The 18170-nt window shown below is 41.9% G+C and overlaps 1 protein-coding gene across 1 annotated transcript in view; it reads right to left on the bottom strand.

Moving 5' to 3' along the window:
• The window catches only part of TM9SF4 (transmembrane 9 superfamily member 4), a 58541-nt gene that overhangs the window by 29355 nt on the left and 11016 nt on the right, over positions 1 to 18170 (bottom strand). The window contains exon 2 of the mRNA XM_007122338.3: positions 3858 to 3971. Within this exon, the coding sequence (XP_007122400.1) occupies positions 3858 to 3971 (114 nt within the window). The remainder of the gene's footprint in view (positions 1 to 3857; positions 3972 to 18170) is intronic.

Raw genomic sequence — 18170 nt, forward strand, 5'->3', positions numbered from 1 at the left:
GCCTGACCAGCTCTCTCCTGCTTCAGGCTTTGAACCTGCTCCCCGACTCTCTGACTCTTTCTCACATTTGGTCTCAGCTTAAATCCCCTCACCTTTGAGTCCTTTCCTAATCATCTTATCAAAGGAATTCCCTCATCTTCTGTATTTAAACTCTTCTAGTTATCTTTGTAGCACGTCTGATAAAATGTAATTCTTTTATGTTTTTGTGGTTTTTTTTGTTTTTTTTCCGGAGAAATCGGCCTCCCCTACTAGAATTTAAGATTAAGCTCCATGAGGGCAAGGACCATATTTGTCTTGCTTACCTATGTAACCGCTGTGCCTAGAGATCTAGGTACACAGTAGGTGCTCAACAAATGTTTGCACAATGAAAAAAGAGAGAAAAAAAATGGAAAAACAGCTAAATGCCCCATAATGGGAAATTGGTCAATAAACCACAATATATTCGTTCAATTAAATATTACGCAACCATTAAAAATGAAGTTTAAGAAGACCATGAAGAAGAACATTTAGGAAGTGATGCAAGCACACAGAATGCAGCTCTGGAAACAGTGACAGCCACAGACAACTCCCCAAAACATGGATAAAATAGAACCAACCAAAAGGTTGCAAAAAAATTAAATTTAATTAATCAATTAATTATTTTAAAGTTTTTTTTTGATGTGGACCATTTTTAAAGTCCTTATTGCATTTGTTACAATGTTGCTTCTGTTTTGTTTTGGTTTTTTGGCTGCGAGGCATATGGGATCTTAGCTTCCCGACCAGGGATTGAATCCACAACCCCCTGCATTGGAAGGCGAAGTCTTAACCACTGGACGGCGAGGGAAGTCCCAAATTTTAATTTAAATGCAACTAAAATTATCTTTGCTATTTAAAAACCATTAACCGTTCCTCATACACCATCTGAAAGTATAGTTTTTAGAATCCAGGTCCACAATCCTTACTTAAAACTCTTGCTTTGGAATCAGGAATTTTTCTAATTTTAAAAGAGCAATGTGGTATATTAGAAAACCATGGGTTTTATAACACCCCCCAGCTGGGTCTGGAGCAATACCCCACATTATTCAATGACAAGTAAATGCAAAAATATTCATACTAAGTGGGAAAAATAAAGTTAATAAACAGTTCAGGTCAGGTTTCGCCTACAATGAGTTTAGAAAAACTCTAAGTTTCAGAGCTTTTTAGATGCTGGATTGAAGGATGGGGGACCTCTATTAAGCATTTCATGAACTGCTTGAGGCAAAATGACCAAAAAGTTATTATCTGTTATAACAGCCTGTTATTTTGTGTTTCTTAGCATTCTCTCCTTCTGGACAATCAAAAAAGAATCCACATTACAAAGAAACTGAATCTCACCTTTACGTCCCCTCCCGCCCTCTCCCTTCTCACCCAAGGTGTAGCTCTCACGTGCCCAGCTTGGCAAGACTGAAGCCAGAGCCACCCTGTCCTCCCCATGCCACAAGCTTTGCTCTGGAGGGGGCTTCTGGCAGAAGCACTGGGAGGAAGGGTACTGCGGCGGTTAAGAGCCGGGCTCTGAACTAACCCTATGTCTCCCTCACAATGTGACCTTGGGCAAGTTGGTTCACTTCCTCGGGCCTCAGTTTCCATAACTGTAAAATGTTCAGTAAATCTCTAAAACATACACTATCTGCCTCAGAGGGCTCTTGGGGGGCATCTTGAGCTAAGCCATGCATAATGCCTGGCATGTAAATAATCCTCAATAAAGGTGACTTTAATTATTGTTCCCGAAAATTACAAGTCTGACTTCCAAGGAAGAGGGATGCTCACAGTAATGCAACACATGGAATGGTGCATTTGCCTGTTACTACTACATAGCTCTAAATGCAGACACTTTCTAATAGTCATTGATCATATGTATTTATCCACCCTACCAGGCTATGTACTAGGAGCTGGTGACACAGCAGTAACCGAGAAAGATAATATCCCAGCCCTTGTAGAACTTGATTCGTGGTAGTTTTCGTTTTTCCACAAATGTATTATATTTGTAACCTCTATACTGGTTAACTCCCCCTGGATAATGAAAAGTTAGCTTGCAGCTAATGCCCCAAATAAGCACGACATGTAGCAATTTATAATTTTGCAAATGCCCAAAATGTGGTGGCAAACAAAGGCACATGTACATGACAGCATGTCAGGTGGATGGCCCTTTGTGATTTTCTGGGCTTCTGTTCCCCCTTTTGAACACTGTGATGCTTAGGACAGGATAAAAACTTTATTTTCACACAATCTCACTGCTTTGCTTTTGCACAGACCAGTAAAGATGTGGTTCCCATCAACAAGAAATGTACATTTTAGGAGCAGAATTTATTTTCATTACTTTATAAGTTTTGCTAGACCTCTGTACAGAATCACTAAGGATTTGAAGGACTACTTAGAAACTTCAACTATACGTTATTTTGCCTATGGGGGACTAATGTGGTAGTCAAGAAGCTGGGGGTTTATGGAAGTGTGAGAATGCCGAGTACCCTACACTGTAAACACTGCACAGAAAAAAAGACTAAGAAAAATAACCCAAAGTATATTAAGAGTGGTTATATTTGGGTGATGGTAGAGAGGAGTCCCTATAGCTGGGAGCTCTGGTACAAGGTCACACCCCTTGTCTGGTGGCCAGTCCTCTCGCCTCAGTGTGGGAGAACTCTGCAGCTGGCCACTCCAGTTCTAGAGCCTTCCATAGGACTCTGTATCACAGCTTAATATCTCCCTCTGCCCAGTCCTGCTTCCTTTACTCCCTCCCAAGTGCCAACCCTGAGCACCTAGTCAATAAATCTCTTGCACCAAATCTCCACCTTAGAGTTTGTTTCCTCGGATATGAGATCCAAGAAGATCCACCACCAACCCTCAGCCATGTTTAGGGCTCTGAGAATGCCACCAAGAGTCCGAGACATTAACCAAGGTGCCAGCCTGCCCACTGCCCCGATCAACCATATTTTAAAGGACTCTCCCATAACCCTGTCACAGGTGACTGACCCACAGGTGGGCATCTAGGCTGACAAGGTGAGGTGGCCCAGTTGGCTGTTCTTCTGGACTCTGATTTAGGGCAATGCTTTCAAATCCTGATCCCTCATGTACCAACTTGCCCTATCTACTTACCACTTATTCTGCTATTTTCTTGGATATGATTCATTTTTAGGTAAATACCTTTATTTAAGAAGCAAACATTTTAACACTACTAAAAATGGAAAAACAACGACAGCCATGAAATCATGAGTTGAAGTAATGGCTATAGTTTCTAGTATAATTAAAAGAAAACAGCTATTAAAATAAAACATACGTGTCAGCCACTTAAAATCATCTCATATACCACCACTCAGATATGCAGGGCACCGTTTGGAAATACTGAACTGGAGAATCCTGGCAGAAGCTAAAATCGAAAAAAAAGGCCATAATAGGCTGCGTATACACAGATGATATGAGTTATGCAGAGAAAGCCGTTAACAGAGAGGAGGATGGAGAGAGGCAGAGATGTCACAGAGAAGGAGGCAGGTTGAGAGAGATGGAGACACAGAAAGAGGTGGACACAGAAGCGAGTGAAAGTGAGAGAGAAACAAAGACACAGGAAGAACCAGAAACAGAGCCAGAGCCAAAGAGAAACAGAGAGAAAATGCACTCATACAGGCAGAGATGCAGAGACAGCCAGAGGCAGAGAGAGAGGAGAGGCGGCGGGGCCCGAGGGACACACCACTCCCGCCCGAGCTGTGCGCAGTAAATCCTCTTCCTCCCAGGCTGAGCAGCACTGGTCTGGGTTCTCTGCAGCCACAGGAGGGACGTGACCAGCTCTCCACAGTCCTCTGGCCAGGTTGCCCAGCACAGAGGTTCCCACAGACCAGGAACGCACTTACCTTGATTTCTACAGGGTCGTTCTGGTGGAAGTTGATTGGTGCGACCCCAGGAACATAGAAGGCCCCAGTGTCACACGTGAGAGAGAGAAGCAGCAGGGACCACGGCAACCAATCCTGCTTGGAAGAAGAGAGGTAGCAGTCGGAATGGCGGAAAGAGGTGAACAACCCTCTGGGGCACCGTCACATCTGCTTTAACTGACGCAGTCTCATCCCACCTGAGAAGCCTGAGGCCCCCCAAGGGCTACCCTCTAAATGCCCCCAAGGGTGCTATGAGGCACTGATCCTGCACTTCCAGAAACGAGCCACAAACTGAGTGCAGTAATTAACAGCAGGGCAAAAGGGCAGACTAATACAGGAGCCACGGCTCCCCACTCTTCGAGCAATGTGCCTTCCATCATGTCACACATATCACTGTCCTGTAGGGCCGGCAGGAAACAAAGCTCCACAGTGTCCCATTAATTCCCATTTCTCCACATAGCAATGGGCTTGCTTTGTCAGGAAGCTCCTATGGCACCAGTACATTTTCCTACAAACCGTCTCCAGAATTGTCCTGACCCCACCGCCTCCCATCCTCTGCGTCCTCAGCTCCGTTCACACCGGCCTTCTTGTCTCCTGACAGCGAGTCCTTCTGCATCCCCTCGGGGCCATCACCTTCACTGCTCCCTCCGTCAGAATGCCCTTCCCACAGGTGACTGCCTGGCTCATGTCTCGTCCCTTATTCCATTCAGGTCTCTCTCAAATGTCACTTCCTCAGAGAAGCCTCCACTGACTAGCCCGTCTAAAATGGCCTCCTCAGGGCTCCTATCACCCATTCTCCAACCCCTTACTCCACTTCTCTTCATGGACTTAGCTAATTGGCATGGACATACGTATCTGTTTACTTGTGTATTACCTGTCCCCCTTCACTTGAATGTAATCTCTGTGGGAGCAGGGACTGTGTCCCCAGTGCCTGGCACCTGGGAATCAAAGGAGTATCCCATCAAAGCATCTCTTTCCCTTCATTAATATGCTTCGCTCCCTCAAGGTACTAGAAGAGCTTCTTTCCCTCTGCCTGGCTTGAACAAGGAACTTTGTCGTCCACACACCTGGATGACCAATTCAACTGTGCGGCTGCATCTGCCTTCTCTCTCCACCCCTTTTACCGCTGTGGCATTTCAGACCCTCATTTCCTCCCATCGGACACTGGCCACAGCCTCCTGATCGCCTTGTCTCCGCATCCTTCAAGTCACCATCACCGCCCCCCCCCCCCCCCCCCCCCCCCCCCCCCCCCCCGACCAATTCAACTGTGCGGCTGCATCTGCCTTCTCTCTCCACCCCTTTTACCGCTGTGGCATTTCAGACCCTCATTTCCTCCCATCGGACACTGGCCACAGCCTCCTGATCGCCTTGTCTCCGCATCCTTCAAGTCACCATCACCGCCCCCCCCCCCCGCCCACACACACACTCTCTCTCTCAGACGATTCTTTCTGGAACTCAGTGTTACAGGGTATCAGAATCACTCAGGGGGCTTGCCAAAAATGTAGACTCATCTGTATTTTTACCAGGAACACAAGTTGAGGAAAACTGGCTTTCAAAGTTTAAGGTTCTGAGCTTGTGCACTAGTTTAGATACAAAGCCTGGTCAAACTCTTAAAAGCAATATATTCATAGAGTGCTTTCCTCTGATCTGCTGTGATGTTTGTAAGTATCTGTCAGCTGATGTGCATTATGAAATATGAAATAATAATCTGACCCCAACAAAAACAGTGAAAAATGGCTAAGACAGTTGTATTGAATCTGGTAATCACAAGGTCAGCAGAATTAGGGGTGAAAGCAAGATCTTTAAAAGAAATGACAAGACAAAAAGGTGGAAAAATGTCTCATGGGGTAGGATTCTGTATAGGAAGTCAGTATGTTCCCCCCCTCTGTCATTTTTATTAAATTTTTATTTTTAAATAAATTTAGAATTACAGAATATACTATGAGAGTTCCCATATACTCTTCACCCACTTTCCTCTAATGTTAACATATTACATAACCACGGGTAAGAGAGGCCTTAAAAAAAATAACGAGGTTCAAAAAGTTTTGAAAAAGCAAAACATCTACAGTAAATATTTGTGAAGATTATAGAAAAACCCGAACAAACTTTCTGGCCAATCCAGTAATTCAAACAGTACAAATGGGTATAACCATGAAAAAGAAATCTTCCTCCCTCTTCAGCTCCCCATAGACAACTGCTAGCACCAGTTCCCTGAAAATCCTTCTGGAGATATTCCATGCACATACAAAGGGAAGCCTTTAGTAGCATGGGTTTGCCTTGATACAGCAACAACAAACAGATTTTTATTCTTTCTTTCTGTGACAGAAAGCCTACTGACTGTGGGCTGGTTACAGCTTCTGATTTCCTCTCCATCAAGTAGAGGATTTCCTCCACTTGACCAGTCATCAGAAGATTCTAGCCCTCCCTCTTTGCTAAGCCTCACTGGGCAGTCCTTAGATTGAGTGCTTTGTGTGAGAGAAATAAATCCTGTCCTTTGTTTTCCTCAAATTCCTCTTTGAACCTGAATTCCAGTTAACTAAATGCAAGGAAGACAAACCCTGTACTACTGACATCAAATGTCAGCCAAAAGTCATTTAAAAATAATAACCCAACTCTAAATTTTTGAAAAATGATACAGAAAACAGACAATCTTCACACATAGATACTATCAACAAATCACAGATCAATTTATCTTAGAGGAAGGATCAACAGATGAAAAATGGCAAAGAATTATTTCCACAATATGCTAGAATCTTTGAATAATATAAGTTGTCAACCAAAAGTAATTCAGAAGTTCAGTTTAGAATTAATGACTATACCAAGATGATACTGTTAGTTTTAGATATTAAAATGTCACTGTTTCGATATTTTCATATGGCTGGAGGGATTATAAACGGAAACATTTCTGGGGGGCAATTTGACGCTATCAAAATCCTCGCCCCAAAAAAGTCCCCCAGAAGTGCATACTCTTTGACCCTGCAGTTCTACTTCTAGACATGTTAAGAAAAATATGACAAATATGCCAAAATGTACATAAAAGGATGTTCACCACAGGGTTATTTAAAATAGTGAAATAGTTCACAACTTACAATAGTAAAATGTCCAATATTAGTGGAATGGGTTAAATTATGGTGTAACCACTTATCCTTTTATGTAGTCATTTAACATGATGATATACTTCTTGAGTAGGAATATTCAAGCTTTAGATTTATGTAGAAAAAGCAGGGGACAGAATCCTGCTCAGCAAGATATGCCCCTCTCTTTTAAAGTTATGTTTGAGAAAATGAGGTGATGTTTTCCTTTTTTGCATATCTGTATTTTCCAGTTTTCCTTTGGGGATTATACATATTTATACCACTTAAGAAAAATAATAAAATAAATTAGGCAAAAGAAAACATCACTGTTCTGAACGCCTAGGTTAGAGCAATTCCAGCTTGGTATGGAATGAACTCTACCTGCTGGCCCCAAGATGCCTTTCCATCAGCACCTCCCACCTTTTCTTTCTAAGCCTTCAGGAAGACCCCAAGTTTGTCTCTGCCCTTGGCAAGCAGACTTGCCCAGGTGAGGCTGCCTTCAAGGCCTTTGCTCAGGCTGTTTCTGACACTTGCCCTTACCTAATTCAAGTCCTACCTACACTTGGAGGTCCAGTTGAAATGTTGCTTCCTTCAAGAACCCCTCAGACCCCCACAGGAGGAATTATCCTCTTTCTTCTTTATTTTTCAAGGCACTTGGCAAATATCTCTACGATGACACTAGAGGCAAGAAATTGGAAACTACCCAACACCCAAATGAACTTTCACATCTATACATGTTCAAAGACTGCTGCTTAAGTTATTTGACAAGTATTTAAATCTGTACTTGTTTAAGGTCCTACTACAGCAGTTTTCATGTTGTATTATGGTTTAAGTATCTGCCATCTCTCCACCTGCACTAATCACTTGTCTGGCTTTGTTGATGTGAGTATTCAACAAATCCTTATCAAACAGGCTAACAATAAGCATCAACTAACCTCTGATCTATAAAAATATAAAATCATCCATTCACATACAGGTTGAATACTATGGTTCTTAATCTTTGCTATATCCACTTGATAACTGGTTTTTTTCAAATCCTCAAATTTAAGGAGTTCTTGACACCTCCCACCTTTCCAGCTGTCCAAGGACCTACTGTGAGAATCCCTGAGACATCTATTACCTCTATACCCTATCTGTACATCTAGGATACTGGTTCTCAACCTGATGCACATTAGAATAACCTGGGGAGTAAATGGATTAAATTCCCAATCAAAAGACATAGAGTGGCTGAATGGATAAAAAAACAAGATCCAGTGATATGCCGCCTGCGAGAGACACATCTAAAGACACACACAATGAAAGTGAAAGGATAGAAAAAGATGTTCCATGTAAACAATAACCAGAAGAAAACAGGAGTAGCTATACTTATATCAGACAAAATAGACTTTCAGTCAAAAGCTGTGCCTAGAGACAAAGAAGGTCATTATATGATGACAAAAGGGTCAATTCAATAGGAAGATAAAATAATTATAAATATATATGCACCCAACATCAGAGCACCTAAATATATAAAGCAAACATTGACAGATCTGAAGGGAGAAATTGACAGCAATGCAATAACAGTAGGGGACTTTAATATCCCAATTAAAATACTGGATAGGACATCCAGATAGAAAACTGTTAAACAGCTGACTTGAACAACACTACAGACCAAATGGACCTATATATATAGACATATATAGAACCTTCCACCCAATAGCAGAAGAATACACATCTACTCAGGTGCACATGAAACATTCCCCAGGACAGACCACATATTAGGTCACAAAACAAGTCTTAACAAATTTGAAAAGAGTGAAATCATTCCATGTATCTTTTCTGACCACAAAGGAATGAAACTAGAACGCAATGACAGCAGAAAATGGGAAAATCTGCAAATAGGTGAAAACTAAACAACACCCTCTTAGATCAAAGAGGAAGTTGAACAAGAATTTTAAAGGTACCTTAAACAGGGCTTCCCTGGTGGCGCAGTGGTTGAGAGCCCGCCTGCCGATGCAGGGGACACGGGTTCGTGCCCCGATCTGGGAAGATCCCACATGCCGCGGAGCGGCTGGGCCCGTGAGCCATGGCCGCTGAGCCTGTGCGTCCGGAGCCTGTGCTCCGCAATGGGAGAGGCCACAACAGTGAGAGACCCACGTACCACACACACAAAAAAATAATAAATAAAAATAAAAATAAAAACCTTGAATCTCAAAAAAAAAAAAAAGGTACCTTAAACAAAAGAAAAAAAAATGCCAAAATTTACGAAATGCAACAAAAGCAGTACTAAGAAGGAAGTTTACAGTGATAAATGCCTACATTAAAAAAAAAACAACCCTCAAACAAACAACCCAACTTTACATCTCAAGGGACCAGAAAAAGAACAAACTAAGTCCAAGTTAGCAGAAATAAGGAAATAATAAGATTAGAGCAGAAATAAACTGAAAAGAGAATGTTAAAAAATAGGGAAAAAAAAAACAGAACTGTGTTGGTTTTTTGAAAATACGGACAAGCCCTTAGCAACACTAAGGAGAAAAAGACTCAAATAAATAAAATCAGAAATAAAAGAGGAGACATTACAACAGATGCCTAAGAAACAAAAAGGATCATAAGGGTCTACTGTGAACAATTATAGGTCAACAAATTGAATAAAAAGGAGACTGAGTCAGTAATCAAAAACCTCCCAACAAAGAAAAGTCCAGGACTAGATGGCTTTAAAGGTAAATTCTAACAAACATTCAAAGAAGAGTTAATACCAATCCTTAAACTCTTCCAGAAATACAAGAGGGAACACTTCCAAACTCATTTTATGAGGCCAGCAACACCCTGATACCAAAATCAGACAAAGATACCACAAGAAAAGAAAACTATAGACTAATATCCTTGATGAACACAGATGCAAAAATCCTCAATAAAATACCAGCAAATTGAATTTAACATCTTGATAAAAGGAGCACACACCAAGATCAAGTGGGATTTAACCCTGGGATACAAGGATGGTTCAACAAATGCAAATCAATCAATGTGATAAACTGCATTAACAAAACAAAAGAAAAAAATCACATAATCTTTTCAATAGACACAGAAAAAACATTTAACAAAGTTCAACATCCATTCATGGACTTCCCTGGTGGAGCAGTGATTAAGAATCCACCTGCCAATGCAGGGAACACGGGTTTGAGCCCTGGTCCAGGAAGATCCCACATGCCGCGGAGCAACTAAGCCCGTGTGCCACAACTCCTGAGCCTGTGCTCTACAGCCCGCGAGCCACAATTACTGAGCCCGCGCTCCACAACTATGGAAGCCCACACTCCTAGAGCCCCTGCTCCACAACAAGAGAAGCAGCTGCTATGAGAAGCCCTCACACTGCAATGAAGAGTATTCCCCGCTTGCTGCAACTAGAGAAAGCCTGAGCACACCGAAGACCCAACGCAGGAAAAAAAAAAAAAAAAAAATCCAATCATGATTTAAATTCTCAAAAAAAAAGTATAAAAGGAACTTACCTCAATGCAATAAAGGCCACGAATGAAAAGCCCACAGTTAACATCATTATTTCTTGCTAATCAAAAATATATGTGTTCTACCTCCTACACTGCTGATGGGAATGAAAACTGGTGCAGCCACTATGGAGAACAGTATGGAGGTTCCTCAAAAAACTAAAAATAGAGTTGCTGTATGATCCATCAATCCCACTCCTGGGCATATATCCAGACAAAACTATTATTTGAAAAGATCCATGCACCCCTATGTTCATAGCAGCACTATTTACAATAGCCAAGACATGGAAAAAACCTAAATGTCCATCAACTGATGAATGGATAAAGAAGATGTGGTAAATACATACGTGTGTGTGTGTGTGTATACACACACACACACACACACACAATGGAATATTACCCAGCCATAAAAAAGAATGAAATGCCATTTGCAGCAACATGGATGGATCTAGAGATTATCATACTAAGCAAAGTAAGTCAAAAAGAGAAAGACACATACTGTATGATATCACTTATATGTGGAATCTAAAATACAACACAAATGAACATATCTACAAAACAGAAACAGACTCCTCAGATATAGAGAACAGACTTGTGGTTGCCAAGCGGGAGACAGGGTGGGGGAGGGAAGGATTGGGAGGTTGGGATTAGCAGGTGCAAAGTATTATACATATGATGAATAAACAACAAGGTCCTATTGCATAGCACAGGAAACTATATTCAATATAGTTAAACCATAATGGAAAAGAATATGAAAAAGAATATATATATGTATAACTGAATCACTTTGCTGTACAGCAGAAATTAACACAACATTGTAAATCAACTATACTTAAATAAATTTTTTTAAAATATATATGTGTTCTAAATTTCCCTTCCTAGGAAGCCAGAGACCAGACTTTTTTGCCTTATCTGATATGTGATGTGAAGCCAGGGCAGAGGATTACAATCTCTTATGGTTATCAAGCCAATTAAATCTAAGAAGTTACTCCAGTTCTTTTGAAACAGAATCCTCCAATCTTAGCAGAGAGACACTGCCCTGGGGAACTCAAGGGCTCCATGAGAGCTCAGGTTGCAGAGGAATGAAAAGCAAATCCTGAAAGACTTCAATACCCTTTTGTTCCAAAGTCTCAAACCAGTGGAGCAAGTAGACACAAAAAACAAACAAACAAAAAGACATAACAACAAAGAAAATACTCACCCTAGAAAACAACGTTAAAAAGTAACAAGAAGCCACAGAGTCACTGAGCACCTAAAAGTAAGTACAAGGCACTGTGGCACAAACAGTCCCTTCCTTCCATTTACCAAGTCCCTGCTTTGTGCTAAGCACTTTACAAACACTGACTTTCACGATTCTGGCAACTACAACTACCTGGGGATTTCTATCACCATTTCCCAGATGATTGCCAATTAACCTGAGACCCTCAGATTATATAACTTGCTCAAGATCAGAATGTACAGGAACAGGTATGCTCTTTTCAGGCAGGTGAGTTGCGCTAAAAGATGATAAGCATGTAATGGTGACATTGATAACAATGGCAGCTAACATTTACTGGATACTGATTATGTGCCAGGCACACTTCTAGGTTCTTTTCATGCAATAACCCAATTAATCAATTAATCTTGACAACAATCCTATGAGATACAGACTCTTACTATTCTCATTTCAGAGATGAGGAAATTGAGGCTCAGAGAGGTGGTATAACACTAGTTGAGTCAGGATTTATACCCAAGCAGTCTGACTCCAAGGCCCATGCTCTAACCAGTACAGAAATCAGCTCACTACATTGAACACCTACTGTATGTCAGGCACTGTGCCAGCCTCACAGAATGCACACCCACGAGGAGCTTTCAGCCAGTTGGCGGACAGAGACAAGTCGTCAGCCAATGGCAATACTAGGTCTCAGATGCTATGGAGGGCCTAGTCTCTTATCCTATCAGTTAAGAGGCTAAGAAGTACACAGGAGCAGCAACAAGCCCAGTCTTAGAGGGATGGGGTGCAGATCTAAGAACTCAAGCCTACTCCAGGGCCTGAAGGGAAAGGAGAGGGAAGAGAGAAGTGTTCCAGAAAGAGCAAAACACAGGCACAAAGGCCTGGGGGCAACCATAAGGAGTTTATGGCAGGTGAGGTGTAGGCTGGTGCTTCTCAAACTTTAATGTGCATATAGATCACCTGGAGGGCTTATTAAAATGCAGAGTCTGATTCAGCAGGTCTGAGGTCAATCCCACTCCTGGGCATATATCCAGACAAAACTATTATTTGAAAAGATCCACGCACCCCTATGTTCATAGCAGCACTATTTACAATAGCCAAGACATGGAAAAAACCTAAATGTCCATCAACTGATGAATGGATAAAGAAGATGTGGTAAATACATACGTGTGTGTGTGTGTGTATACACACACACACACACACACACAATGGAATATTACCCAGCCATAAAAAAGAATGAAATGCCATTTGCAGCAACATGGATGGATCTAGAGATTATCATACTAAGCAAAGTAAGTCAAAAAGAGAAAGACACATACTGTATGATATCACTTATATGTGGAATCTAAAATACAACACAAATGAACATATCTACAAAACAGAAACAGACTCCTCAGATATAGAGAACAGACTTGTGGTTGCCAAGCGGGAGACAGGGTGGGGGAGGGAAGGATTGGGAGGTTGGGATTAGCAGGTGCAAAGTATTATACATATGATGAATAAACAACAAGGTCCTATTGCATAGCACAGGAAACTATATTCAATATAGTTAAACCATAATGGAAAAGAATATGAAAAAGAATATATATATGTATAACTGAATCACTTTGCTGTACAGCAGAAATTAACACAACATTGTAAATCAACTATACTTAAATAAATTTTTTTAAAATATATATGTGTTCTAAATTTCCCTTCCTAGGAAGCCAGAGACCAGACTTTTTTGCCTTATCTGATATGTGATGTGAAGCCAGGGCAGAGGATTACAATCTCTTATGGTTATCAAGCCAATTAAATCTAAGAAGTTACTCCAGTTCTTTTGAAACAGAATCCTCCAATCTTAGCAGAGAGACACTGCCCTGGGGAACTCAAGGGCTCCATGAGAGCTCAGGTTGCAGAGGAATGAAAAGCAAATCCTGAAAGACTTCAATACCCTTTTGTTCCAAAGTCTCAAACCAGTGGAGCAAGTAGACACAAAAAACAAACAAACAAAAAGACATAACAACAAAGAAAATACTCACCCTAGAAAACAACGTTAAAAAGTAACAAGAAGCCACAGAGTCACTGAGCACCTAAAAGTAAGTACAAGGCACTGTGGCACAAACAGTCCCTTCCTTCCATTTACCAAGTCCCTGCTTTGTGCTAAGCACTTTACAAACACTGACTTTCACGATTCTGGCAACTACAACTACCTGGGGATTTCTATCACCATTTCCCAGATGATTGCCAATTAACCTGAGACCCTCAGATTATATAACTTGCTCAAGATCAGAATGTACAGGAACAGGTATGCTCTTTTCAGGCAGGTGAGTTGCGCTAAAAGATGATAAGCATGTAATGGTGACATTGATAACAATGGCAGCTAACATTTACTGGATACTGATTATGTGCCAGGCACACTTCTAGGTTCTTTTCATGCAATAACCCAATTAATCAATTAATCTTGACAACAATCCTATGAGATACAGACTCTTACTATTCTCATTTCAGAGATGAGGAAATTGAGGCTCAGAGAGGTGGTATAACACTAGTTGAGTCAGGATTTATACCCAAGCAGTCTGACTCCAAGGCCCATGCTCTAACCAGTACAGAAATCAGCTCACTACATTGAACACCTACTGTATGTCAGGCACTGTGCCAGCCTCACAGAATGCACACCCACGAGGAGCTTTCAGCCAGTTGGCGGACAGAGACAAGTCGTCAGCCAATGGCAATACTAGGTCTCAGATGCTATGGAGGGCCTAGTCTCTTATCCTATCAGTTAAGAGGCTAAGAAGTACACAGGAGCAGCAACAAGCCCAGTCTTAGAGGGATGGGGTGCAGATCTAAGAACTCAAGCCTACTCCAGGGCCTGAAGGGAAAGGAGAGGGAAGAGAGAAGTGTTCCAGAAAGAGCAAAACACAGGCACAAAGGCCTGGGGGCAACCATAAGGAGTTTATGGCAGGTGAGGTGTAGGCTGGTGCTTCTCAAACTTTAATGTGCATATAGATCACCTGGAGGGCTTATTAAAATGCAGAGTCTGATTCAGCAGGTCTGAGGTGGGGCCTGAGATTCTGTATTTCTAACAACCTCCCAGGTAATGACAACATTTCTAGTTCATGTGAGTAGCAAGCATGAACAGGTCTGTATAGACAGGAGACTGGAAAACGGGTAAGGGATACATCACACAAAAGCCACACCTCATGAGGAGTTTGGGCTTTCTCCTTAGTGCATTGGGGCGACACTGAAGAACTTTAAGTAGGAAAGAGATACATCATATCTGCAGTTTTAAAAATGACTCTGGGGGGCTTCCCTGGTGGCGCAGTGGTTGAGAGTCCGCCTGCCGATGCAGGGGACATGGGTTCGTGCCCCGGTCCGTGAAGATCCCACATGCCGCGGAGCGGCTGGGCCCGTGAGCCATGGCCGCTGAGCCTGCACGTCTGGAGCCTGTGCTCCGCAACGGGAGAGGCCACAACAGTAAGAGGCCCGTTAAAAAAAAAAAAAAAAAAAAAAAAAAGACTCTGGTTACCGAGTACACGTGTGTACGAGTTCGGGGGAAAGGTGTGTGTATGCAGCACATTTCTGCTCCAGAGACATAGTAATATCCAGCCCTAGAGAAGTCACCTATAAATTCTCGGTCAGATGTGAACAGAAGCAGCAGCCAGGTGGGGAAGCAGAATGGTAGGCAGTGGTTCTGAAACTTGAACAGGCAAGGAAATCACCAGGAGGGATTATTAAAACAGATTCCTGGGTCTAACCCCAGAATGTCTCTTTCAGTAGCTCTGGAGCAGGGCCTGAGAATCCGCACTTCTAAGAAGTTAGCAGGAGATGCTGGTACTGCTGGTCTTGTCTTGGGATCACACTTTGAGAACCACCGGTGTAGTGAAAAAAGCACAGGCTTTGGGGGCCATACAGATATGAATTCAAAGCCCTGACCCACCACTTCCTAGCTGTGTGACTTTGGGCAAGTTTCTTAAACTCTTTGAGTCTCTGGTTTCTTATTTGTAATAAGAAAATAGTAATACTAAACTCATGGCAGGGCGGCTGAGTGATGATGGTGGTAAGGATTAAGTAAAGGACGCCGAGTGTGCGCTTGATAAGGCAGAGTGGCTTTGCTCTGGGTCGCACTGGAAGGCAGGACCAATGAGTACACAGCAAGGAGGGAGATGTATGCTCAATCTAAGGAAACTTCCAACAAGAGAGTTATCTAACTAAGGAAAAGGCCATAACCATGAGCAAATCAGAGAGAAGGAGGTGACCAAGGAAGGAGGTGAAAGGGGATATCCCTACCCTAGTGAGGAGAGTGAACCAGAAGCCTTATTACCTCCCATGAAACTCAAGAAATTCATGATTCCCTTGAAAATATGGGACATTCCATCAACCCAAGCAACCTAAAGGCTGAACAAAATAAGGCAAAGTTCCACCCAGAGTTGGGTTCCATAAAGACATATTTTGGGACTTCCCTGGTGGCGCAGTGGTTAAGAATCTGCCTGCCAATGGAGGGGACATGGGTTCAAGCCCTAGTCCGGGAGGACCCCACATGCTGTGGGGCAACTAAGCCCGTGCGCCACAACTACTGAGCCTGCGCTCTAGAGCCTGTGAGGCACAACGACTGAGCCCACGTGACACAATTACTGAAGCCCGCGTGCCTAGAGCCCGTGCTCCGCAACAAGAGAAGCCACCGCAGTGAGAAGCCCATGCACCACCACGAAGAGTAGCCCCCACTCACCACAACTAGAGAAAGCCTACGCAGCAATGAAGACCCAATGCAGCCATAAATAAATTTATTTATTTTTTTTTAAAAAAGACATCTTTTGAAGAACCTCAGGGTCAAGTAATCCAGGAGGCCAGAGAGGGGAAGTGACATGTTCACACAGCAAATTATCCGCAGAGTAAAGGAAGTCCAGCTGTACCAAACCTGGCAGAGCTGAGTGATCAGAAGTTTGTCCCCGCTGTGGGAGCCATGCTCAGAGATAATTTTAGGTCACTATTAGAGGTATCCAAAGAAGAACTTGATGGCACAGATTAATTGCTTTTTGTCTCTGTTTACCCTCCCTAATTCTTTTCCTCTTCAATACTTTGTCTTCCTTGTCCCTCCCCCAATTCAATGCTTTTCTACCAATAAACAAATCACTCTAGTCAGTTTCACACTTATCCTTTACTTCAGGATTACTTTGAAAAGAAAAATAATGAAGGCATACTAGTTCTACTAAATATTAAAATACAGAGCTATCTAAACTGGTATCGGAGAAGACAGAAAAGACTTCAATGTAGAAACCGAAATAAGAGCAGTATTAGAAGAAAATATAGCTATACTTTTAAACAATCTTGACATGGAAAGTTTTCTAAGAAGAAAACAAAATCCAGAAGCTATTGAGAAAAAGAATATAAAGGAAGAAGGAAGAAAATGAAAAAAAATCACCATAGGAAAAGAAACAGACAATTTGAATAAAAATATTTCCCACACACCTGACAAAGGACTAATTTCTTCAATACACCAAGAGCTCTTACAAACCAATAAAGGACAAATAACCCATAAGGATAAGAATGGGCAGTTAAGGGCTTCCCTGGTGGAGTAGTGGTTAGGAATCCGCCTGCCAGTGCAGGGGACACGGGTTCGAGCCCTGGTCCAGGAAGATCCCACATGTCGTGGAGCGACTAGGCCCGTGCGCCACAACTACTGAGCCTGTGCTCTAGAGCTCGTGAGCCACAACTACTGAAGTCCACGTGCCTAGAGCCCATGCTCTGAAACAAGAGAGGCCACTGCAATGAGAGGCCCGCACACCGCAGAGAAGAGTAGCCCCTGCTCGCCGCAACTAGAGAAAGCCCACGCGCAGCAATGAAGACCCAATGCAGCCAAAAATAAATAAATAAATAAGAAGTATTTAAAAAAAGAGAAAGAATGGGCAGTTAAAAAGAAAAAGGTTCAAATGGTCAGACACAAAAAGATGCTCAATATCGTTCATAATCTAAAAACTGTAAATGAAAATAATGACATCTTTTTTACCTTTCAGAGTCACAAAGTTTAAAAAAAATCTGAATACACTAGATATAGGTAAATTTGGGGAGGGCAATTTAGCACAATATATACTTAAATGGAAGGTAGAATTATTATTGAAAGACTGCCAACATAAGATATTAAGTAGAAAAAAAAAAGTAAGATGCACAGCAGTGTATGTATAGCATAATCTCATTTGTCTAAATAAATTTTTTAAAAGAAAGTACCAAAGCCAAAGACATCACAAGAAAAGGAAACTACAAATATCCCTCAGGAACACAAACAGAAAAATCCTTCATAAAATATTAGCAAATTGAATCCAGCAACATATAAAAAGGTTTACACATCATGGCCAAGTGGGGTTTAGCCCAGGAATGCAAGGTTGGCTTAATATCTGAAAATCAAATAATGTAATACACCATATAAATAGAATAAAGGACAAAAACTATACAATCATCACAACTGATGCAGAAAATGCACTTGACAAAATCCAACACACATTCATGATAAAAAACTCTCAACAAACTAGGAATAGAAAAGAACTTCCTCAATCAG

Source organism: Physeter macrocephalus, chromosome 14, assembly GCF_002837175.3.
Source record: "Physeter macrocephalus isolate SW-GA chromosome 14, ASM283717v5, whole genome shotgun sequence".
Taxonomy (NCBI): Eukaryota; Metazoa; Chordata; class Mammalia; order Artiodactyla; family Physeteridae; genus Physeter; species Physeter macrocephalus.